The sequence below is a fragment of the Poecilia reticulata genome, chromosome 17, assembly GCF_904066995.2.
Source record: "Poecilia reticulata chromosome 17, P_reticulata-male-v2, whole genome shotgun sequence".
NCBI lineage: Eukaryota > Metazoa > Chordata > Actinopteri > Cyprinodontiformes > Poeciliidae > Poecilia > Poecilia reticulata.
In genome coordinates, this window is record NC_088846.1 from 7,243,382 (window position 1) to 7,269,220 (window position 25,839).

Consider the following 25,839-nt stretch of genomic DNA (forward strand, 5'->3'; position numbering starts at 1 on the left):
TCAGCTCTTCCCTAAAGCAGTTCTCATTTCTCTCCCCATCCTTCTGTCTCCTCCTCTCTTTCCCTCAACCCAAGACAGCTCATAACTTCTGTTTTTTTTTCTTTCTTTTTTTTTGGTTCACTGGTGACTTTAATTGAAAATGGAGTAAAAATAAAGATGTTAAAGTCCCCCGCTCAGCTCGGAGAGCTAAATGTTTCCGATATATCATTTTTAAGAATGGAGATGAGCCCAGGTGTTGTTGGGTTGAAAACGTCTTACTTGTGCTGTGTGTGTGTGTGTGTGTGTGTTTTTAACAGGTAAATGCTGGAAATATACAGCTTGCTGTCAGCCATCGAACAGGCCATAATAGGAGTGGTGTTTAAACCTTAAACACAGACCATTTACCCCCGTGATTTATAGAAAAGGGGGCCGCTGCCAAACAAGGCAAGGTTGATCCCCTGTCTAGCCACTGTGAAAGGCCTTGTTCGTATTATTCTCTCTACTGGGTAAATATGTGGCCCTGTGCTGTCTACTCTCAACTTAAACTCATCTCTATACATACAGTACCTTGAAAAAGTGTTCATACTTTAACTTTTTTTCACTTTTTATGCATTTTGCTAGTATTCAACACAATTTTGTGCAGAACTGAAGGGAAAGTATATATGGTTTTCATTTTTTTAATCAAATAAAGTTGTTTTCATCTCAACTTGCTCCGATATATTAAAGGAGCGGTATTATTTACTTTCCAGCTAAATTGTGCTATTTTATAGCATAATCTGTCACCTTAAGTTTTTATAAAACTGCTGTAAATATCAAACATGACTTTAAAGAGATTTGACTTTGCAATTTGGTGCCTTGAAATTGGGCCTCTGTCGCTTTAAGAAGCTCCTGCGCTGTCTGAAACTCTGCCTTCTGGAAGTCGTCACAACAGCATTCCTCTATTAAATCATTTACAACGTTTTTATCAGCGTTTCACTGAGAAGTAGTTTGTATGATGAGCTCAGCAGACACGCAGTTCCACCATATATTTGCCAATTGCCGCTGCTGCTAGTCTGAAGGAGCTGAGTGGGGGAGTCACAAGTGAGTGTTCGGCTTGGACACTGCAGCACCGAGAAGGAGGTCAGTGAAAAAGCCAGCGCTTGGGGAGAGCAAAAGTTTCTACAAACAAAATGGCTGCCACAGGAGATTAAAGGATTTCCCAAACATGCAAGAAAGAATCAAAGTCACACTCAAGGTGTGTTTTGAATGAGGGAATAACTAAATACCTGTCCGGGTCTTGTTTTTATTGTTTTGTGTTCCTTAGTTCCCATTATTTGATGAGATCAATATTGTTTCTGTTTTACTTTACTCCTTATATCCCGTTACTTCCCTGTTGTTCTTGGTTCCTGTGATTGTTTTGTTCTAATCTGGCTCCCTGTGTTCCCTGTGATTTTTCTGCTTTTTGTTATCCAGATTTTTTATTAAAGCTTCAAAACCACTCACCATCTCTACCTCGCTGCATTTGGGTCCTCTTCAAGCTACACATTAATATTATGTAACACGATGTAATGCTCAAACATAATACTACCCCTTTAAAAAAATTCCAGTGTAGCCAACAGTCAAACGCTACCTTTGGTGGGGAGATGTTTAGAGCAGGGTTAGCTTGCAAAAATAAAAATTCTTCAACCATCATCAAAAATTGGAAAGAGATTTTAGAACTATGAAGTATAACGATTGGAAAGCTAAAGTTGTTTTTGCAGATTGACGTAGGGAGCCACAGGAAAAAGATGTTGCAAATGAATTCTGGTCGGATGAGAGCCACACTGGCAAACATGCTAAATGCAATGTGGAGAAAATCGTATGTGGTGCATCAGTGTATATTTATGCGTCAGAATGTCCCAGCCAAAGTCCAAACCTGAAGGAATTTAAGACTTAAATTGAAAAGCGGTGTTCTCAGACTCTCTCCATTTCAATCTGTGTGAGCTTGAACAATTTGAAAAAATAAGAATGTAAAATAAAAATAAAATAAAAACATGGACAATTTTGAAAAAATGTAAACCTAAAAAACCTGTCGGTGTGACTTTCTCAAGTTCATTCTACAAAATATCGATCAAAAAGGAATAAACATAAACACAAATTTAAAAACCACGTGTCGTTTTTCTTCTGTTACACCCCCATGTGCCGGTTTATCAGATAAAATCTCAACAAAATACCTTGAAATTTGTTGGTGCTACACCCCAAAATAAGTTTAAATTGTATGAATGTTTTTGCCAGTCACTTCACCTGCATGTTTACTTCTTAATGTGCTCAATAAACTCAACAGCAGCAACCCAGCAACCTCTTTGGTTCACTTTGAGCCAGTGTTTAACATACAAGCTCAGATTAATCCATTACCTGCCAAGCTCTAAGCAGTAAACACACACACACCCACACACACACACATGTTCAGAGGTTGTGTGTACCGGAGCGTTTAGCTGTTAAAGAGACTGATGCCCTATGGAGTCTGGGGAAATCGGGCTGTAAACGGAGGACTAAATGTTGTTCCTGTATCACCATTGGTGTTTGTTTCTCTCTCCCTAACTGACTCGGATAATATGTTGCATGAAAACAACACACACACACACACACACAAAACAATATCAAACATTTTCAAAACAACTATGCATGTTTACATCCTTTAATGTAAAAAAAAAAGTTGTTTTCATGATGCTGTACTTTTCTGCAGCATCTCTTGTGATCTTGGATCAGAAAGCAGTTCTGTGATTTTTAAGGTTTTAGCTTTCCTGAAAACTTAAATTGTGCAGTTTTAAAGTGGAAAACTGATTTTTTTGTTTGTTTGTTTTGGCCTTGTAAACATGTCAACATTTTCAATCCTCATAATATTTCTCATCCGACAATTTCGAGACGTTCTTATGGATGCATTATGAACCGAAATTGCTGTGGCATCCTCTGAAGAAAAAGCTGCTCTGCTCAAAATAGAAACGGGAATCAACACCTTCAGTTGCGAATTACATTAGCTCTGCTCTACATGCATTATAAGAAGCTTAAACAAAATAAAACAAAAAAAACATCCAAAAGTATAACAAGACTTCAGGAAAAGTTTATATACTTCACTACGAGATTCTAAGCTAAATACGTAAATGGAATTAAGTCAAATAGTAGCATTATACTTTATAATCTTATGCAAGTTTTCGCCCCTTCACATGTGTGAAGCAAAATTATATTTTTTCAAATATAAATAACATTCAGTCAGTCTCTCTTTAATATAATATAATGTAACACAATATACAGTATAACCCCATCTGTTTCAATACGATACAAAGCAATAACAATAACATAAAGGAAAGAAAATGGTAAGATGTGACGTTGCAATTTCATCAACTGAAATTGTCAAAATGTGGATAATGATGGCACTAATAAAAACAACTACTGTGCAGTGTAATTAAATGTTAATTTTATAGATATATCATAATCACTTATTTTGTTGTTTGTACTTAATAAAACAAAGGCGGTTCTCAGCGGTCCCTGCTAGCTTCTTCTTCGTCTTTCAATTGATGTTAATCTGCAACCCGGCTGACACATCCCAACACAGAGAAACAATTATTATTATTATTTTGCCTAGTGTTGCACTTTAATATCTAGCATTGCAGACACTGATTTTGTTCTCTGGAATTGTTTTTGTTGTTGTTTATTTTTAGCTAGAAACATCACTCATCGTACCATCTTCCTTCTAGCTTTCACTTGAACCTCTCTTTTCGCATGCAGGACAGGTACGAACTCTCACACAATCACGCGCGCACACACACACACACACACACACACACACACACACACACACACACACACACACCACACACACACACACACACACACACACACAAGCACATTATAGTGTGCACACCCACATCAACACACCCTCGCGCCCTTCCAGAACAGCCCTATAATTTGCCAGATGCGGTGAATCACTGGTTACTATGGCAACTAGGAGGGAAAGACTATTTCGTTTTTTTTCTTCTTCTACTCTCAATTTTGGCAAACGGCGGTGCTGCACACTGACACACATGCGGTTCGTGTCACGTGGTCGCGGCTCCGAATGGAGGAATTAATCCGAACAGCAGCCAATGGATGTTGACCTTCGATAATGGCGGCCGCGTTGATTGGCCACGAGCCGTCATCCTATAATTAAATGACAGGTGTTAATTTTCCAATGCAGCAGGACTGTTGTGACTTTGCTGAATGGGAAAACACACACACACACACGCACGCACGCACGCACGCACACACGCACACACACACACACACGCACACACACACACACACACTTATCCATCCACAGCATCATCATTATCATGATCATGATCATCATTATGCAAGGCATCACAAATATGGATGAGGAAGGGAAATTCAGAAGCAAGCTGGTTCCAACAAAAAAAGAGCTGAACTGATGTTAATGTTCTCAGACAGGCTCAGTGAGTCACTACGTACTAATACAACACACGCACACACACACACACGCGTGGCGTCTTTCAAACTGGATGATGGATGCAAATTCCTTTTGATTATCCAGGAGTTAATGGATTTCCCAAAATGTCACTCTAAGATGCTTCCCGTTGTAATTACTCTTGCGCCATTTAAAAGGCGCAACCTTTAAAAACCAAAATGAAAGTTGCTGCTTCTCAAAGAAAAGAAGAAAAAAAAAACCTCCAGTCATCACCTTCACCAAAATAGAAAAAATAAAAAAAATAAAAACTGGGGGTTAGAGCTGGGCCAATCAGAGGCAAAGGATTATCCTCGCACACACAACACAGGGCTCAAACACACACACACACACACACACACACACGGCTGCATATGGTCGGAGCTGATAAGAGGAATTTTCCTCCCCACAGGGAATCAAGAGAAGGGGAAAAAAAACACAGTAGAGCACGACAAAAGGAGATGAGGAGAAAAGGGTGGAGGGGGTGGTGGGGGTGGAGTCGGAGACATTGGGTGGGTGACAACTGAAAGTTAAAGCGTCTACGTCAGTGGGGCCCCCACAATCAGTAACAGTGGAGCAGGTTTAAGAAAATGGCAGCTGATCCACGGACAGAATGTTGAGTCGCTGCCGCGCAGTGAAACACTTCTGTCACAAAGAAAACATGGAGGAACTCTACACTCATAAAACGTCAAATAATTAGACTCACCTGTGTTGAGTTCCAGTAATCGACCTCCTCTGTATTTTAGAGCCTCTCGGTTTAATCACTGCTTTGTCAGATCACCCTGTTTCCTGCATGTTCCTCACAGGTTTCCTCCTCGTTGCTTATCAATTTTAGTCCCATTTTATGTCCTACTATCCCCCTGATTGCTGGTTTTGTTCCTCTTTGCCATGGGGGACTAGTTGGCTGAGCGAAATTCTTCTACAACAAAGTTCAAATTAAACATTTTAAATATTTGTTTTGGATTTGGAATTGTTTTTTTTTAAATACTTTTTTAGCTGTTTTTGAGTTGTTTTACTCAGAAATGCTTAGGGAATTCCAGAGAAAATGAAATGTATGTCAATGGTTGAGCCAACTTTGTTAATTAAATACCATAAGTATGTTTTATCAGTGCAAGTCTTAAAATCTATAAAGTTTATTAATTTACAACTTATACAATTATATCATCCTCATGATTCTCTACTGGACTCTTGTATACGGTGAATGAAAGTGATGGTTGATTGAATCTTAAGGATTTGTTATAAAAAAAACATTTGTAAAATCATATGTAACATTTATTTAATTTTTTTTTTTTTTTTTTTTTTTACATACTTGTTAAAACTATCACCATGTCATGACAGTAAGTTATGAGACAGATAATCTGTGAAAAGGTCAAGTTCCTCCACTTCCTGCTGTCTGAAGACACTTACCGGTTCCTACCAAATCAACCAATCAGAGTCAGGGGGAGGGGCTTAGAGCTGTTGATCATTCTCATGTACTAACTGCTGATTGTGTGAATGGCAGGGAAACAACCTACAGTTACAAAAAAAACGTTTATCTGCCGTCGTTGGTGGCTATGCTAACTAGCCTGAGCATTCACGACAGGCTATGCTTACTGTAGCATAGCAGAGAGTAAGGGGGGGCGAGGAAGAAAGCGGACAAACACCTCCACGTGGAAGGTGATTGACAGCGCTAAGACCCACCTCCTGGCTCTAATTGGTTCGTTCTGGTTAGCGTTCTGGGAGAAGGCAGAGCAGCTCCATTTTTTTCACAGATTGCCTCCCCATACTGTCATGACATAGTTACGGTTCCAACTAATATTTAACAAAAAAAATATATGTATTTATTTATTTATTCGCATGCTAATGCTTAAATAAAATGTGAATGGATAACATTTCCTCTAAATTCAATGACCCTATTTATGTGGTGACAGTCTGATCTTTGTCACTCCAAAATGCTGACCCAGTTGACCTTGCATGATGATGAGTCAAATTTATGGACCTCCACTGAAAACATGTCAGGTTGTAAGAACCCCTCTAGAATAACAACAAGATGTCATTCTTTTCCCCTCCCTTTGAGATGACATCACATTACGTTCATATGGTTTTTCTTTTCCGAAGAGCTGAGCGTGGGTGAGTTCCCTGCGTGTGTCTGACGGATGCCGTCCCCAGGAAGCCCTTCATCTCAGCCTACGCCCCTCCATCCCCCTGCTTCTGCTCACGTCAAACTAAATGAATCCAGCTTTGAACTCTGAGGGGGCTTTGCAGTGACTCAAAGCTCCATCCAATCAGAAGCTCAGCTCTGTGGCAGGAATTTGCATAAATCTGCATGCTTAACACGCCCTGCAAACTGCAGGAGCAACGGCGCTGCTTCAACCTTTACCCGGCCATGATGGCAACGCAACCTCTGACCTACCAATAATAATAAGGAAATAAAAAGAAACGACTGCCTGATAAATCTATTCATTTGCCATGCAGCAGGCAGAAACAGTGGAAACAAACTGTATTTGTTTGTGTAATTGCCCATGAGCAAAGGAGATGGAAGGAGGACGAGGTGCAGAGAAAGCGAGTGTGTGCATGTGTGTGTAAAACTAGTGAATAAACAGAGGAGATGGATGAGTCTATTAAAGCAGCAGCTAATCCAGGCTATTAAGAGGCAGAATGAAGGAGTGTAGGAGAGGGTGCTACATGGGGGGGTTAATGGCTCTAAATACAGACCTAAACAGGCTGAGAGATTATTATAAACGCACCCCGGGGGGGTGAGGGTGGCGGGTCCACTCTGGACTGTCCTCTAAGATCCTGGTTCCATGTTTGGCTTTAACAGGCAACTATAGCAACCTTTCTCCCAATGCAATGATTCGTCCTGGACGCACAATTGGAAATTTTACATATAAAGCAAATACTTTTGGTCACTTGTTGCAAATATTAAAGCTGCGATTTGTTCTGTTTTTGTAGGATGTTTAAAACCCACCACTGGCTGTTTGACCTCAGTGAAGTTTGTCTTCAAATCAGACAAAAATGGTGTCAAATGTTTGTGACTGTTTGTGGTGGGATAAGTAAAAAAAAAAAACCTCAAGAGATGGCACACCTGATGCTGAGATGATTTGGAGGAAGACTAAACGGTGCAAATGAGAAGAATCTGAGCAACTTTGTAGATTATCTGCTTTGTTGTTGCTTGTTGCATTGCTGTTGACACCGTAGACCACCTCACACCACTTGAGTGACCTCAAAACTGTTCTGGCATCTCAGCTTTCTGGTTGTTGTTTTGTTTGTTCTGTACCTTGGGAACACACTGTCCTGCTTTAGAGCGTACTACCTTCCCTTCAGTTGCACTGTTTAGCAGCCATTTTGATGTTCAAGGTGTTTTGTTTTTTCTCTCAGTTTTGTACCTTTTCTAAATTCCATGAGTATTTTTTTTTCACATAACTCAGCTATATACTTCTTGATTGATGATCGTGCAGACTTTTCCTCCCCATCTCAGACGACCTTGTTTACGATGGCCTCCCTCCGTGATGGCCGGACAAGCAAGGCAGAGTAAATCAGTTGTACTTGAAGAGGTCAAAACCTGAGGCCTCTGTAAAGATAAAAGGGATTTCTCGGCGGTTACGTTCTGATGTCCATTTTTGGGCATTTCCAGAGGATTTTCCATCATCCTGAAACCTCCAACTTATTGGGGCCTTGATAAGAGCATCCAGCTGATCGAGCAGAAACCCTGAGGTCCAGTGGAACATCACAGCTCTAAGATCTTGGTTGTGTAAGATGAAGGGTGATGACAAATTAGCTATTGCAATATGGCTGATTCACAGGGATTGGCTGTGATGCCAAATCCCTGCATGGTGTCAGGATGTGAATTCAAAGCCTGGATTTCTGGGAATCGTGATGTGACTCAAAAAAAGGAAAAAAAAAAAAAGCAAGACTGGAAAAATACACAGCTAATTTTTTTTTTTCTTTCCCCACGTCACAAGGATCTCTTTTTCTGTCATGCCCATTGGGGGAGTAGGAGGACTCACGCCCAGCCAATCGCGATGGAGCGTGCACCCGTCCCATCAGGCCTTGTTCTCAAAGCTTCGGGGTGTGAGGAGAGCACGGCGAAAAACAACCAGGACAGACAAACACGCGCTAACCGGGGTGGACAAGCCTTCAGATCCCATTAGGTTCAATACTGCCCCGAGGTAGGGGTAAAAATACCTCACCACATAGAGAGAGGCAGCAGAAAACAGCACTGGTGTGTGTGTGAGTGTGTGCATGTGTGTGTGAGGGAGGCCATGCTCACCTTGACCTAAATATTCTTTGCAAATAAGTATTTTTTAACTAATTTAAAGGCAAGACTAATTTCCTTTTTAAAAGTCACGAGTCAGGTAAAAATATCAACAGCATTTTTCTTTTCTTCTGTCTGGAGGCACAATCACGATGTTGCTTAATCCTTACAAACAATTCAGAGTTAGGATTTCCAAATCTGCGGCGTTTCCTGAATCATTCCAGCTGACGGGTGAGGAATGTCAGGAACGTTTGGGCGTTTCCTTCAGCCTGCGGTATTGCTTATCGGCTCTCATCGCTCCATAACTATACTTCTGTCTCACTAAATTACAGGTTTTTCCAAAAATAATTGAGGGATCATTATAAAAACATGGTAATCATGACTGTTTTTTAGCACCTATGATGACTATTATTATTTATTCTGCATAAATGTCTTTTTTTTTTTAGGCTTTTATATGCTGTTGGTGGATATCAAAGGCAAGCCTGCCCACAGGATGATGCAACTACCTCCATGTCTGATTGTGACCACATGGCTCAATATTTGCCCTTTCTGACCATTTACTCCCAAAATGCATCTACACCATCTACACAACAAAAAAAACAATCTTGTCATCTTTACTGTGTTTCATTTGGCATTTCAAAATACTGAGTGCTACCCATAAACCATCAGAGTTCCCAAACACTCAACAAACAGTGATACAAACATTCAGCTATATCTACTTTAAAAAAAATTAAGTTAATGCAAAGATCCCTAGAATAACGCTTCAGCTTAAGAATATTGTTTACCACGGAAAAGCCTAGACCAAATACCGTATTTTCCGCACTATAAGGCGCACCTAAAAACCTTCAATTTCCTCAAAAGCCAACAGTGCGCCTTATAATTCGGTGCGCCTTATATATGGACCAATATTGCTGGGACAGTTGTCAGAACGCTGGTTTGTTAATAAAGTTTGACTGACCTATCTACCTGCAGGTCATTTAGGACCATGTTCTCCACAAACATGCTGTGCGCGAATGGAGAAGGGTGACCGTCGTCTGGCCACGCCCCGGCCCAGTCGCGGAAGGCTCTCCTCGCCGACCCGAGTCGGACTGTTTTGTTGACATAACAAAACAGTTATGTCAACAAAACAGTTATGTCAACAAAAATACATTTAAAGCCTGGGGGTTCGGGGGAAGAGAGACAGAGACTGCGGCGGCAGCGTGTCGGTTGGTCTGCGTTACCCAGAAAGCAGTTGGGCAAAATATCGCAACACCAACACCAACACCGTGAGTGAAACAATGACTGGGGCAGACTACTATATAATGTACTCGGGGACCACTACTTTATTATTACACATCCACATTTGTAGAGTACGGAACAACTGTGACCCTAACTGTAGCGTCTATTCTATGCGCCTTATATATAAAAAACAAGTTTTAAAATAGGGCATTCATTGAAGGTGCGCCTTATAGTGCAGAAAAGACTGTACCTTTTTTGCATATAACCTATAATGTCAGTATGTCTTTGCTATTTAATTTATGTACAGCTAAACAAAATGAATCAAGTTATTTAAGGTTTGCAATACTTAAATCACACAACTTGACTTAATCTGTTTTTATATGTTGCAGTAGTTGATCTTATTTTATTTTTTAGGACATTGGTTTGTATTTGACTGTAGGGATTGGCCAGCGAGGTATCCCACTATACATTGTGCCACCAGCAGCAGCAGCTAATCAAACCACTTAGTTAATGGTTGCAAAAATTTGTTTTAAGATGTTTAGGACAAAATCATAGAGTCCAAAGCTTCATGTGCTCAGTCAGTTAATGAAAAGTGAGGATATACTTTCAGAGCAGTAGAGCACTACTTGGCTCGTTTTTAGCACCATGAGTGAGTTGTATGCTCACTGTCATGACCACCCGCTCTGCCTGGAAGTGAAAAAACATTCACTTTTTTCAGTGTAGCAAACAGACTACTGATTTTTATATTTTTTATTAAAGGTTTAGGAGAGAAACAAGAATAAACAGGAGCCATGAGCTTATGCAACTCAAAATGATTAAGTTAATTGAGTTGTGTAAACTGAAGATGAACAACTTTCACTTGCTAACATTTCTAAGTTTTAAAAACTTGGTTATTTTGAGGCAATGAGTGCAGAATTTTTTAAGCAAGGTGAACTAATTGGATTTTACAGTGTACTTGCAAATTGAATTTACTATATTAAAAAAGTTGAGTCATTAATGCATAGTTGTGCTTAATCTACGTGAGAAAATTAAGTCCACTTTACTTGGATTTCATTTTTCATGTAAAGAAATAAGTAAGCACTTTAGGCAAAGAACAGTCTTGCTTGATCAACATAAATAAATCATGCAAATAGGTGCCTTCATTTTTTAGAGTTAATAAAGCAAAATATTGAATTTTTTATCAGTGACATTTTGCACCATGCAAATTATGTTAGATGAAGCAGTACGTCATTGGAAGATGACCTGCAGCTTTCAACTGTTGCATTCATGCACGCACGGATTGCGTGCATGAATGCTGGCCTCGCTGCATGCTTATGCTTCTTTTTCAATCTACACAGTCAACTACAAATTAATACATCCAACTTTAGTTGGTAAAAATTATTATATTTGTTTGCTGAATAATCATTCCTCTCTGGAAATAAAAAACAACAAAAGAAAAAACAACAGCTCAGATCAATCATTAAAAGGCCCAAATCAGCACAACATTCATGTCCATGAATGAGTTAGGACATGAATGTCATCAAACTTTTCCACCTGTAAAGTTCTTGTGTGACATCACTGTCCTGACTCAGTCATAAGTCAGGACAGGACAATCTTCAGCGTTCCCTGAATCATTCCAGCTGACAGGTGAGGAATATCCGAAACATTTGGGCGTTTCCTTCAGCCTCCAGCATTCCTTACCGGCTCTCATCGTACCATGACTGTACTTCTGTCTCACTAAATTAGAGGTGTTTCTCATATCATTACAGGATCGTTATAAAGACATACTAATAATGGCGGTTTTTATGATAACACCCAACAACCCGTCTTTTAAGAACCTACAAATTATTATTGTTTATTCTGAAGAAATGCCTAACATTTTCAGGTTTTTATAGACTGCTGGTGGATGTCAAGGCAGGCCAGCCCACAGGATGATACTACTACCACCATGTTTGACACTGAGTCCAGTGTTCTGGTCATTGTGACCACATGGTTCAATATTTGCCACTACTTCCAAATGCATCTGGCTTATCCAGGACATAAACTGTAAATTTCAGTCAAGCCTGAAGGTGTGTATTTTGGAGCAATGGCTTCTTTTTTTGTCAAAAACTCCTAACCCTGCTGTTTTTTAATGAGTGATGTGGCTCTCCATCCTGGGCGATATGTCCTGGGACATAGGAGGGCATCATTAGCACTGAAAAAAAAAGGCTTTTCATTTGCAGTTTCACCATAAACAAGCTTTTCTTTACATTACTGCATTATCAGTTACAAGGAAGGCATGTCGAGTGATGTTTTGCAATATGCAAATAGTGTAAGATAAATCAATGCGGCATTGGAAGTTAATCTGTTGCATTCATGCAAGAACTCCCGGTGCTGGCCTCAATGTGAGCTGCGACTCATGTTCGCCGTACTTAGTCAAAAGACTTTCCCGAACCTTCAGCACTACTTATTAAAAGATTTAAGTGTATGCATATAGCTGATCTTGCAAGTTTATCCACACAAATTAATACCGTATTTTCCGCACCTTCAATGAATGGCCTATTTTAAAACTTTTCACATATATAAGGCGCACTGCATTATAAGGCACATAGAATAGATGCTACAATTTGGGTTGCTGATTTGTTCAGTACTCTATTATTACACATCCACATTTGTATAGAAGGGGTCCCCGAGTACATTATATAGTAGGCTGCCCCAGTCATTTTTTTCACTCACGGTGTTGGTGTTGCGATATTAGACCAACCGACACGCTGCCGCCGCAGTCTCTGTCTCTCTTCCCCCGCCCCCCCCCCCCCGGCTTTAAATGTATAAGGGTTGGTCCCTTGGTACCCCTAGTCGAAACACCCTGGATAAATGTCTAAAGCCACTTTGTTGACATAAAGAATGTCAACAAAACAGTCTGACTCCGGTCAGCGAGGAGAGCCTTCCGCGACTGAGCCGGGGCGTGGCTGGACGATGGTGACCCTTCTCCGTTCTCGCACAGCATGTTCGGGGAGAACGTGGTGCTAAATGACCTGCAGACGACCTGATAATCAGGTCGGTAGGTGGATAGGTCAGTAAAACTTTATTAACAAACCAGCTTTCTGACAACTATCCCAGCATGCACCGCGCGCTTCTTCTTCTACGTGTGAAAATGAAGTCGGCGGCTGCTTACCGTAGTTGCTAGACCTGTTGTGGCTCAATATTAGTCCATATATACTGTAAGGCGCACCGGATTATAAGGTGCACTGTCGGCTTTTGAGGAAATTGAAGGTTTTTAGGTGCGTCTTATAGTGCAGAAAATACGGTACATCCAATAACAGTTTGTAAAAATGCTTGCATTTGTTTGCTGAGTAATCACTCCTCTCCAAGTACAACACTCATGTCCATGACGAGTGGATGAAAACTTTTTCATCTGCAAAGTTCTTGAAAGAACAAAGGATAGTGAAACACTTGCTGCAAGTCAAGTGTTTCACGTTGGAATTTTCCACTGAATGACACAAGTGCAGTTAATGTAGCAAAACCTGAATAAAAAAAAGTAATGAGTTGTGTAAACACTTCTTGTTTGAGATTTATTAGGGCATTGTGTCATGGATGTCAGCCTGTGTTCTGCTGTGCGTGAGCCATCACTGGTCTGGACGTGGTGCAGACACGAGAAGACAGTTTGGATTGTCCGACTGCAGCCCGATGCACTGCCCTGAAAACCTTATACGCATCTAAAGCCTGAGTACTACACCGTCTTCTCAACAAAAAAGTCACATTGACTTAGTGTCACAGTGCGACAACACACTTGGTGGAATGCACGCTCTTGTTCGCGCACATCTTAAACAATGTCTAGTCGACACCAGGATCGTTGACGTGATGTTCCTACAATCAGTCACAGTTCAGTAGAGAACGAGGGCTTCTTACTTAACCGACACAATAACCCTTGAATTTGAAAAGGCCAACTATGTTGATGATTGTGTCTTGATTAACAACTGTGTGGGCTGGGTCTTATCGTGATCACCTCCAACTGGACCTCTGACATTCTTAACGATTATCCCCAAAGTATCCAAGTAGTAGAATCAGCTTTTTCTACTCTGACTGATGGTGTTCTCCAAGGTTGTGTGCTGAATGTTTTCTTTATACATCTGCACGCTTGCTCATAAAAAACTAAGTAAATCATTTTATGTTTCAGAAGGAAGAGGGAAAAAAACACCAGTTAGTTTGGTTAATCATTGCTCAACTATCTAAAAAAAAGGTGTTTAGTTTTAAACCTGGAAAAGCGAACAAAACTAAAACCTTTTCCAGTTACCAAAACACATCCTCCACTATAAGGAAAACATCAGAGTCTCTTGTGGCTGTTCAGCCACAAAATGTTCTATCCGGCAACCAAAGCTGCATTGTAGGTAATGTCATATTCTGCATCTAAACATGGTACACAGAACAGCACAAAAAGTCTTTAGAAACTGAGTCATGGCACCAAAATACAACAGAAAATAACAGGATGTTTCTTTCTGCGCAGCAAGCCTGAAAAACTGTAATTTCCACACTGAAAATGATGAACGAGGTAACCCTACTGTGTTAATTACCCTCCCACTCATGCATTAGCACAAAATGTGCGAAAACAAATCAAAACATTATAGCTTGATAGATTTTCTACCTAAAAAATAAAATTGTTTGTGAAAATTGATTTTGGTATTTATACAGGTTATCTTTGTCTGACGGGTTACACAGTTGGTTAGACCTGGCGTCATGAAGCAAGAAGGTCCAGAGACTGACTCCCTCCCTGAGGTCCTTCGGCAATGATCTCGCATGTTCTCTGAGATATTCAGAGTGACAACCCCCCCATCCCCAGAAGAAGCTCAAATACTTTTCAAGGCATTGTACCCGACTTTGAGTGTATTGTTGTTCCCCCAAATTTAATGACTATAGAAGTCTATCTCACCTTGCTCAGAGATGTTTTATATAACTTTATAGAAATTGTATCAAAACTTTTCCAGCTCCTCAGTGGCTTCTTGTTTCTAAACTTACACAGCTCCAGCCAAGCATTTGGACTTGACCCATAGCTCCCTTCCTTTGGTACACAACCGTATTCCACCTCCTTACGGTGCAGACCACCAAACACAGATATATCTCATCCCCTTCTTGTGTCTCTGCTCAGGCTCGCCTTTGACAAATCACCACATTAAATGTGGCCATATTTTAAACGCACCGCGCTTCCACCCCCCGACTATTGGTTTCAGATAAAACCGCAATATTTCCATTCATCTATTTCCGTTCATCGATGTTGTGCCAGGCGCTCGCCCTTGCACACACCGCACACACAGGGGTGTGTTCACAGGAGTGCGCACGGTGATGTGCACGCCGAGTTTTTTCCCTCCCGGTCGTTAATAATGTGTGGATGGCAATTCCGAGGTTACTGACCCATACCCGGCCCATTAATCAAACAACACAACTAGCATATGATCATAATAATGCATTTCTTCCGGTAGGAAGGATGGAGTAGAAAATATTAATGCACACAAATGAAATGGAACAAACAATATATATTTTTAGTGGAGCTCTCTGTTTCGAGAAAGCAGAACTCATTAAGGTTTATTCTGGCCATCCTTGCTAATTTAAATCCCTCAATCAGGGCTTTCCATATTTTGTTTCCTAATTAGCTTCATGATCGCACCGTTTTTCTGCTGTCTTTGTTTTCCCCCATGAAGCAGCGACTGATTGGCTCATCTGTGATACAGTCGTACCGTCACATCAGGCTCAGCCACGCAGTGCCATAGTGGCGTTGATCGAATATAATAGTAGTGTTGTTGTGACCTCTAGTGGCAGGGGAAAGACATTACAGGTTTTAACACCGATAGAGATGGCTCAGTTTTAGTTCCCAAATGATTCCCATACTAAGGCAGACAAAAATATTTTTTTTGAGGAATTTCCCTCTCCAACTCCAGAGTGATACACGTTTAGCTTGAAGTAATAAATCACAAACTGTCTTCATGCTTCCGTGAGCCTTTTAAGCTCTGTTGTTTCGTTTAGCTAGCTTTATGATTGCAAATGTGTGTCAAAAAGGTCAAACAAGAAGACAAGACTTAAAACTTTCCAAAAATGATATTGGTGCAATTTCTGACTGTTCTTTTTCCAGGTGAAATTGATTCTCTTTGCTTTATTTTTATTTTTATTTTTTGCTAGTAGCAGCTCTAATTGAAACAACACAAATTGCCTTGTGAAAATGATACTTACATATCATGATGGTCAACATTCCAGGCCAGTTTTTCCTCCATTGCTTGATTTTATTTTGTGCTACTTTTTTTTATTTTGCACTTTTTCTGTTCCTTCGGGTATTAACCAAAGCAGTAGCTTTTTTGCCTCCTTTTTTTTAAGCTCAGTGGCATTTCAGACTAACACGTCTCTGACAGACATATTGCCACACTGATTAAAAACTGGCGTGCTGCTGAACAAACCGAACGTCAGGTGAAGTAATGCCACTATCAACCAAAAGGTGGCAGTGAAGGCCAGAATTAATCTGTTTACAGAATTACAAAATCATTAATAGACAAATGTCATTAAAGGTGCAGCCTGCCTCGGAAAATCTTAACCAAATGTAACCAAAGTGAAATAAAAACAACTTAATAAAAACTACAAATATGGATTATTTTAACATCAAATGAAATTAACAACACAGACACACAAATATACACCAAATTCTTCTTAAGGCTCCATACAAACTTGTGTTAGGCCTGCCTAGAAGAATTGCTACAACGTAAAAATAACCTACCGAACAGGTAGGCTGCATTTTCTCATGTTTTTGCAGCACAAATAAAAAAGAGCCTTTAAGCTCTTAAATGTAATATTTTAAGTATGCGAATGCATCATTTTCAAACTAAGATCTCTTACATTTTGTTCTTTATTGCACATTAGTGGTATATTATTATTCCAGTGTCTGACTGACTACCATGTTCTCTCAGGTTCCTTTCCTAAATTAGGCCACCCCCCACTCAAAGAGTAAAGAGGGGGCGGGGGGAAAGCTGTTTTTTATGCTCTGTTACAAAACTTTGGATTTCGTAAAGTCCTGTGGTGGAAATCTAAACACCCAGCTGTATTTTTTTTTATATAGTCAGTCAATATTTGTTTGAAAAAGAAACGGTAGCAAGGATCTGATATCTAAAGTCACGAGACGTTCTGGCACGGTTGCCAGGCAGCGAGCAGTGGGCGGAGCCTGAGAATACAGACGCCGGTGAAGGAGCAGCGGAGGAGGCGGAGCTCAGCGTCTTTCAGGTCTGCCAGTCTGAAGAGGCGACGTGCGGCTGAACTTCTCTGGCGACGACCGGACCTGGGATTCTCTCATAAGAAACATTGGCTGTATAATACCGAGAAGCGGCTCACTACGTCTTAATACTCGGTCCGGGGAAGAAAAAAATGTCCACCGTGAACTGGAAGCCTTTCGTTTTCGGCGGGCTTGCATCTATAACGGCAGAATGCGGTGAGTGGGTGAGGGATGTGTGGGGAGGAGGCCGTGCAGCGTGTATGGGGTGTTTTTCTTTATTTTATTTTTTCTTCCTGCTTTGGGTTGCTCGAACGTGGGTTTGAAAACAATTTAATGAGTCTTTAATGCTGTGGGTTAACAGGCACTTTCCCTATCGACCTGGCCAAGACGCGCCTCCAGGTCCAGGGACAAGTCGGGGACAGCAAGTACCGTGAGATCCGCTACAGAGGCATGCTCCATGCTATCATGAGGGTAGGACGAGAGGAGGGGCTCCGGGCGCTTTACTCAGGGTGAGCGGGTTCACTTATGTAGCTGAATGCCTTTTATTTTGCGCAAAATAAAAGTGTAACGGTACTGCATGAACACAATGTACTTCCTGTTCCTGTTTCTTACCGACTCAATCTCTCTGCATCCTTGTTTAACCAAGAGAGAGAGAGAGCACAATTTATAGATTATTTAATCAATGTTTTTCTGTGGTGCTACCTTTTTTTTTTTTTTAATTCAAAATGAGCTTCTTTTTTTGTAGCATCTCCCCCGCCATGCTCCGTCAGGCCTCCTACGGGACCATCAAAATTGGGACGTATCAGAGTTTTAAGCGGCTGCTGGTGGACAGACCAGAAGGTGAGGTTTCTGTTGCACTTCTCAAACACAAACCCACAAACTTTGCTGCAAGGCAAACACGCGGCATGCATGCATGCATTCCTGCAGAAGGTCACAGGTGTTGGTGTGACATTGCGTGACCTCTTAAAGCGTAGTGCCTGGCCGGGTCCCTGAGACTGAGTTATAAAACCAGTACTGCACGCTTTTAGTGGATCAAGTTAATATCTCGATTTTCTTCCAGATGAGACCTTGCTGACCAATGTGCTGTGTGGCGTTCTTTCTGGAGTCATCTCTTCTTCCATTGCCAACCCCACTGATGTGCTGAAGGTATGTAATTTAGCATAAATGACCGGTTGTCTTTATCATTCTTAAAGCGGCAGAGCGGGTTTGACGGGTCTTTGGGCCCCCAAAGCAAAGTGTGTGGAAATATTTCAGTGGAAAACGCAGCAGTCCGTCCTGAAACCGGAGAAAGGTGTGGAGTTTTACTTATTAGTAGAACTTAAACCTTTTCACGTTTGAACCGGTTGAGGTCAGAAGTTGTTGAATTGCTCCGCTTATGTGCAATAAAATCTCAGTTTTAATAATCAATTTTAATCCAGGTGTTGTCAGGGAACATTAGTGAACAAAAAGCATCATGAAGATCAAGAGACACTTCAGACAAGTTAGGGAGAAAACGGTGGAGAAGTTTAAAGCAGGATTAGATGATAAAATAACATCCCACTATAGGAATTATGAAACGGTGCTCAGTCAATTGGAAAATCTTAAGCGGAGAGGTTCACTTTCACACACTGCTGTGTCAAACAAACCAAAGTCTTTGGAAAAACCGGTTCACCTCCTCACCTGTGGTGGCACTGCACCACAACCCACTAAAAGAAACTACAGGAAAACCTCATAAGAAGACGCTGAACACAACTTCCTTCTTCACAAAGTGTAAACAAAACTGGAGTAGCGTCAGATTTTAGCGGTTGAAGGATTTTTCTTTTGTTGTTGGTTAAAAATAGATTACAAGCTAATCTACCAACGACTCTCGTGTTTGTTTAGGATGTATTTACCCAGAGTGCCCTGTGCCATCGTCCACTTCCTACGTTTTGGAGCGGTCTCCTGTCTGCTTGGTATTCACATGCATTTGGAAACGCATCCGAACCAAGACCTAGGTTTTCAGGAAAGCCAGAGTTCGGTTTGTTTTTGTCCACATAAAAGTTTTATAGCTCATTCCCTCCTCCCCAAACCAACCAGACTTTCTAGTCAGACAAACTACAGCTTGACTAGCTTCACCTTGAGTTAGAAAAAATAATAACAGCCTAGAGGGCCATGATAACTGTGGAGATCCACAAAGCTGTTGACAAGAACAATTATTAGATACGCACTTGTGTGCTGACACAACAAACTTGGGAGAAGGTGCTCAGGTCTGGAGATCTGAGCTGGTTTATTTACAAAGTCTTGGTGGGGATGGAGCTAAATACTTGACGATAATCCTTGCAGTAGACTCCAAAACCAGGAATGGACGTTTAACTTCCAGCAGGACGAAGATCCCCAACATTGAGCTTAAGCTGCCGTGGAATAGTTCAGGTCACCGATATCAAACGGAGACTCTTAATGTGTTGAACAACTTTTTGGTCAGTCCTTGGCTCACTACACCCAAATCAAACGACTGAATTGCCTCTTCAGCTTGCATGTAGCGCTATAACAGCCATATGTGTAGAAGCATAGATGCATCTAAAATCTGCAGTACTGAAACTTCACACCCTTGGATTATATGAGAGAATATTTGCGTGCCAGAATGACCCGGTTAAAGGCCAGGTTTGGACCCGAAAGTCTTTAACATCAGTTGAATTTTGTTCAATCTAATCTGTCAGAACTTGAGATATTTAAAAAAAAAAAAAAAAAAGGGAAAAAAAATTCTCATGGTAAAAATGCATAGGATGCTTTCTAGATTATTTTGTTTGTGAAAAGAAATGTGAAAGCCACATTTTTTTGTTGTTTCTTATGCTCCAGTTTTGCAGTAGTATTCTGTTTTGCCAGTTGCAAAAAAAAAAAAAAAAATCCCAACCTTGGCTATCAGTTGATAAAATGTGAAAATGTTCAAGCGATATTAATACTTGGTGAAGGCAGCGTAATAGAGCGAAAGTCAAGCCGGGGCTATCACGACCTCGCTGGTGCTTTATTTATAGACTGACCCCTGAAAGGCCTAACATAGTGTTCTGTGAATGATACCGGTTGGTGAATGCCAACGCCCTTATCGCTCTTTTTCTTTTCCTTTCTCTCTCTCTCTGTCTGCGATCCGTTTGGCACGGTTAGTGTTTATAAGATTAACATCTCAACACATGCTTCTGCAGGTTTGGAACATTGTGTTTCATAGGGATGTGTGTTGCACAAGCTGTCCGTGTGAAATCATCACAGAACCGAGCAATGAATGCAGTGGCGGTTTCAGTTTTTTTTTTTTTTTTTTTTTTTATTAGTCACACCCGCAGTGTAATTACAGGTTTAAACGCAGGTTAAAAACAATGCATCCGTTGTCATATCTGATGCCCTTTCTTTGTGTCTTCTCCCAGATCCGGATGCAGGCTCAGGGAAATGTGATCCAAGGCAGCATGATGGGCAACTTCATCAATATCTACCAGGAGGAGGGGACAAGAGGACTGTGGAAGGTAGAGGAAATTCTCAAAGAATCAAAAACAAAACCAAAACCAAACGGTGAGTTTCATATTTCAGTGTCGGCCTGTAAGCATTCGTTTTGTCTTCGTATCAGGGCGTTTCTCTAACAGCTCAGAGAGCAGCCATCGTGGTCGGCGTCGAACTCCCGGTCTATGACATCACCAAGAAGCACCTGATCCTGTCGGGTTACATGGGGGACACCGTGTACACACACTTCCTGTGAGTTTCAGTTACTGGAGGGATTCCTAAGTATCCCTTAAGTGGCTGTAAATTAGAGCTGTCAAAAATGAAAAGCATCAGTTAAAATACGTTGTAGTGACGTGCGTCTGTCAGGATTTAGTTTTTGGTTTGCGGTATGTATGTTTGTGGATATTTTGTAAATGTTCACACAGTAACTTTAGAGGCAAAGACATGGCTGTCCACTTAGTGACTGGTCAGTTAAGGAGTGTGATGATCGAAGAGCCACAGACGCACGTCAACGATGGTTGACGTGTTTGAAAAGGGCTGCATTAGTGGTTTTTAGGATTCAGAGGTCTTGGTTTCATTGGTGGCACTGAAACACTGACTAGCGCCATGATATCATGCAGGGTGTCCACGCATCCTTAAAATGTCTTAAATTCATTTATCTAAAGTTAAGGACTTAAATTAATTTGAAAACTGTAAGGTGGTCATAAATGCCAATACCAGGTAATAAATGTTGTTGTGACTTTTCTGTCCGGCTAAAGTTTGAGTTGCATGCAGACGTCTTCATTGTGTTCTGTGACTTGAGGCATTTGGTAACTAGCTGCTTATATGCCCTACTTAGCTAGCTTTTTTTGGGGCGTCTATCGTGGGTTAATGCAAATATATCACCTGCTGACTGGACAATGTTCATTTTCACTATTGGCTTACTTCTATTGCCAGCCCATACGAGCCAGCAGAGTCCCTTAACCATTCCTTTTATTTATAGGGTTTTTCTTTTTCTGTCTTAAATTTTATTCAAGGTTTTAAATTTGACTTGCTGAAACCTGCAGATACCCTGTAACGTCCCCAACGCTTGCTGCTCTTTGTTGCCCATCAGGTCCAGCTTTGTGTGTGGCCTTGCTGGGGCTCTGGCCTCGAATCCAGTAGATGTGGTCCGGACACGCATGATGAACCAGAGGGGAGGGGCTCTGTACCAGGGAACGCTCGACTGTCTGCTGCAGGTGAGTCACAGACTAACACTCGGATCATACTAAACTCATCTGTCTTTCAACGGGAAAACACACACAAACACTGTCTGAGGTCTTCCTGCGTGGATTCTTCTTCTACTGTTGAATATAGACAGATTTCATCTACTGCTTTACATGTCAACTGCAATAAATGCACGATCAGCTAAATACTCTAAAGAAATCTGGTACTAGTGCTTGCTGAGTCCCAGTGTTTATTTTATATTTTTGGTTTCACTTTGGTAAAGGCTGAAAAAAGTGATCAAGTTACGCAAAGCATCAACGGTAATAAAAATCCTGAGTAACTTTGGAATGAAGTCAGTTTTCTAATCTCTCATCTGTCAGTCTTTAAGTAGGTCAGTGCTCTTCATAGAGCATTAAGTGCTGCATTAATAAACCGCAGCCTCAATGCTTCGTTTAGAATCAAATATTTACCAGACAAACCTAAAATTGTCTGTCTTTGGAAAGCCGCACTGGTTCTTTCTAGTTCAAATCAAGAACTTTCTTTAGCTTTTAAGACTGGAACTGTTTTTAGCACGGGGGCGGGGGACCCAATCTGTAACCTGGAAGTGTTTGTGGTTTATGTTTAACAGCCAGATCAGTCAGTGAAAAAGATTAGGTTTGGTTTTTAGCCGCACGTCTCCAGTGCAGCTCGGCTTTAAGGGCCCTTTGTTTTAATGGCCGTAATGTTTTATATGGAGGTTCTAAGAACTGAGGGCACTGCAGTTTATATCTGTCTGCTAGACACCTGGTGGATCACTTTGATATCTGGTCTCAACATGGCGCTGCATCAGCTCAATAATCTCCAAAATCTATTAATGCAAGAATTTGTGTTGCACTTGTTGCAGCCCTCAGTGAGTTACTGATAGACATGTTGCTACTGGCAACAGGGAAGTATTAACTGCTTCGTTTAGGTGGGTTTACTCATGCCTGAAAAAACCCACACTTGAATGCTAATTCAGATTGAAACAGAACATTTTGCTGCAAAATGGAAACAGCCTAGTTTTTTTTTTATTTTTTTATTTATTTATTTTTTATTATTATTTGTGAGAAACAAAAAAAACAATGCAGACCGCTGCACTTTATGGGAAAACGGGATGATAATAGAGCGGCTGTTATAACGGTGACGCAGATGAAATTTGAAATGTGAAAAACAAAAATGCTAAACTCATAAGTCGGAGAAGAAGCAACTTAAACATTAAATATGGTGGCAATTGAGTTCTAGTCATGATGTCTAAAAGAAAATGTCTGGAAATATTCAAATGAACCATTAATTTTAATCTGACTCGCTAATGTCCTGCAGCGTACGCACACAATGCATGTTGAGTCAACAGGAAGGTTGACAAACCCGAGGCCATGTTTGTGGTGAGAGGCAGACATGTTTAGAGTAATACAAAGAAAAGCCATTAAGAAATTTGCATGTAATGCAGCTTGGACTAATGTGTCTGCAGACTATACGTCTTCCTTACAGAATTGGATTGATTAAAAAACAGTCAACATTTCCTAATCCTCTCTACTACTCTACACTACTCAGAAACTTCCCGGAAGTCTTGTTTTCTCTCGCTGCCTCGCAGCCTGATTGAATCACAGACATGTCGTGACATTTTTTTTAATAGAAAATACAATTTCCCCCTTAAATTGCTTCACTTACCTCTGTACTTACGCTTATTTCATTTTTTAAAAATTATAGTGATACAAAATATGTCTAAATCACTTGTGCGTCCACACTGAAGAGTGTTGAACTATGTATTCATTGTTGGGGGAGGAAGATTGGCTTTATAAACTTTCTCACCTTCAGGTCATTAGCCAAGATTGATTAGTTGGAAATTTGTTCCATCATGGTGTCAAAATGTATTGGCTTAAACATGCCAAGTTTAAAGTTTTCTTCTTCCTTTGAATCACCAAGCAGTGCAGAGTATCATCACTAGCAGATTCCATCAGAGGATAATTAAGTGACATTGGACTGAACTTGATGTGTTTTCCTCCTGCAGACGTGGCGCTCAGAGGGCTTCATGGCGCTCTACAAGGGTTTCTTCCCAAACTGGCTCCGCCTGGGACCGTGGAACATCATTGTATCCTTTCAGCCCTCTGAGTCGACGACTACTCTGGTTAAAATTGAAATGTATTCCAGGATGTGGTAATAACTGAGTCGGGTTGTAAAATGCTGTAATGCTTTCAGTAAAGCATGGGCTTCAGAAACTTTCTTTCTTTCTAGTGGGGGAGATTAGCTTAATTCTGGCTAACACTTTTATGTAATCTCCTGGAACTACTGCCTCATTACCCAAATATACCCCCCCATCAGAGTGACCGTAGGAGACCTTCCGCGGGCAAGAGAATGAACACAGGGTTTCATTTTTGATGTTAAGAGGGACGAACTTATTTACTTTGGGTGGCAAAGTTTAAGGATTCCCTCTGCTTTCGCCTTTGTCTACTAAAAACTGTAGCTCCCCTCTCCTCACATTTTCCTTCACTCCATCTTCAGTTCTTCCTCACTTACGAGCAGCTGAAGAAGATCGACGTGTGACTGAACGAACGTCGGAGAGAAAGCGAGCCGAGCTGTTGCCCAGGGACAAGCCGAGGGGACCAAAATCAGGAACGTCTGGAACGGTGGCGGCTCCTCAGCGGAGCCGGTGAGGGGGGAAAGCCAAGGGAGTACGCAAGTGGAATCCGATTCCAGAGCAACTCCCGGCTCCACGTCTGTTTTAAAAAGCCTTGTGGCAAAAGGGTAAAGGACTGTGAAAATGAATACTCACACGGCTTCTTGTGCTCATCTGCCACTTCAAGGCGCTATAGAACCATGTTTCCGCTCAGACTCAAGCCAACTGTGAAATTCTCCAGCTCTAGAAAGAATCAACACTTTACATTTCAGTCGAAGGCTGCTATGCTTCAAAACCGTCTCTGTTATGGTGATGAAAATGCGTCCAACCTGTATTATTTAAATGTTTTTTTGTTTTTTTTTTTCCACATAAAGTGCTCTGCAAACTGTGTGCCTTAACCCAATTTGTGGTTCAGGATGTGAGACGCTTGAGCTGCACGTGAACTCCTGACTGTTGGACAGCCGCTGTGACAATCGGCACAATCATTCCCCTTTGAAAAAACCGATACGTTGTGGGCTTTATATCTATATTTAAAAGTTTGAAGTTATTTATTTCTTGTGGTCTCCCTTGCGTATTTACAGAATAAAGGGCCAAGAACAGAGCGTGGTATACTGCGAGCTTTATATTTACATGCGTATATGGCTCAAATACCAGAGTTGTTACATAGACGGGACATTCATCACATGTGCATGACTGGTAAGTAAATATATCCTCTAGCCGCTCAGTGATGTTCAAGCTCCTGTTACATCCGTCACTTAAAAAAGTCATCACATATGCAGACGATATGTTTCACCGGGTCAGATCAGGCGATTCCCGTTGCCGCTTCAACACAGCGATTGTTCACTCCACGCTATTTCCTCGTACTGTATTTAAACGCTTTAAGCTTTCGTCGGAAAGGAATGTGTATGCTGCTTCTGCCAAAGTGTAAGCCAGTGTCATTTTTTGTAATAAGTTTATTTAAGTGCAGCTGTGGACTTGTATATTGAAAATAAAAAGCGTGACTTGAAACCACATTGGTTTTGTGTGTGATTGGATGTAATTCTATTAGGACAGAATTATGTACAGCCACTAAAAAAAAATATGTAGTTTTTGGAGTTTACATACATTTGCGTCATGTTTGATATGGTATTGTCTTATAAACTTAATCTCTTTTTGTTACTTGACAACCTTTTCGCAATAGTTTGCTTGGACTCTTAGACTGTTCCTCATGACGACTACTATAAAGGAGTCTGGTTTGTTGACTGCCTTTTCAACTCAATCCACCAGTTTCCTATAGAATACCATTGACTATTCTTTTGTCCTTTATTTGTCATTTGGTAACACTCCTCAAAGTTTATTTAAATGTAGCTTTATTGAAATCCAGCCGTCCCCCTTTTACAAAGAATGTAAAAGGGGGAGGAAAGTGCTGCCTGTTTGACTTTTACAGCCACCACAGTGTGGCGCTGTGGGCCCACACACTCAGCCGCTGCTACTCGACCCAGATGTTAACACCA

At 40.9% G+C, this 25,839-nt stretch overlaps 2 protein-coding genes across 2 annotated transcripts in view; one reads left to right on the forward strand and one right to left on the reverse strand.

Annotated features, from left to right (window-relative positions):
• LOC103478943 (glutamate decarboxylase 1-like) overlaps positions 1 to 5,332 on the reverse strand; it is a 41,610-nt gene extending 36,278 nt beyond the window's left edge. The window contains exon 1 of the mRNA XM_008433096.3: positions 5,142 to 5,332. The gene's annotated coding sequence lies outside the window, so the exon portion shown is untranslated. The remainder of the gene's footprint in view (positions 1 to 5,141) is intronic.
• Positions 5,333 to 17,050: 11,718 nt separating this feature from the next.
• LOC103478942 (kidney mitochondrial carrier protein 1) lies at positions 17,051 to 25,359 on the forward strand. Its single transcript, XM_081598303.1, has 9 exons — positions 17,051 to 17,304; positions 17,450 to 17,597; positions 17,834 to 17,928; positions 18,149 to 18,234; positions 20,460 to 20,555; positions 20,657 to 20,781; positions 21,623 to 21,746; positions 23,741 to 23,821; positions 24,232 to 25,359. Exons 1-9 carry the CDS (start codon positions 17,241 to 17,243, stop codon positions 24,271 to 24,273), a joined length of 861 nt encoding a protein of 286 aa, XP_081454429.1. The 5' UTR covers positions 17,051 to 17,240; the 3' UTR covers positions 24,274 to 25,359.
• The last annotated feature ends 480 nt before the right edge of the window (positions 25,360 to 25,839 follow it).

Bases quoted from the DNA above. Each gene is read 5' to 3' on its own strand.
- LOC103478942 (XM_081598303.1), top strand. From the start codon at position 17,241: ATGTCCACCGTGAACTGGAAGCCTTTCGTTTTCGGCGGGCTTGCATCT. The intron at 17,929-18,148 runs GTGAGGTTTCTG...ATTTTCTTCCAG, and splicing joins GCTGGTGGACAGACCAGAAG to ATGAGACCTTGCTGACCAAT. The intron at 20,782-21,622 runs GTGAGTTTCAGT...GTTGCCCATCAG, and splicing joins ACCGTGTACACACACTTCCT to GTCCAGCTTTGTGTGTGGCC.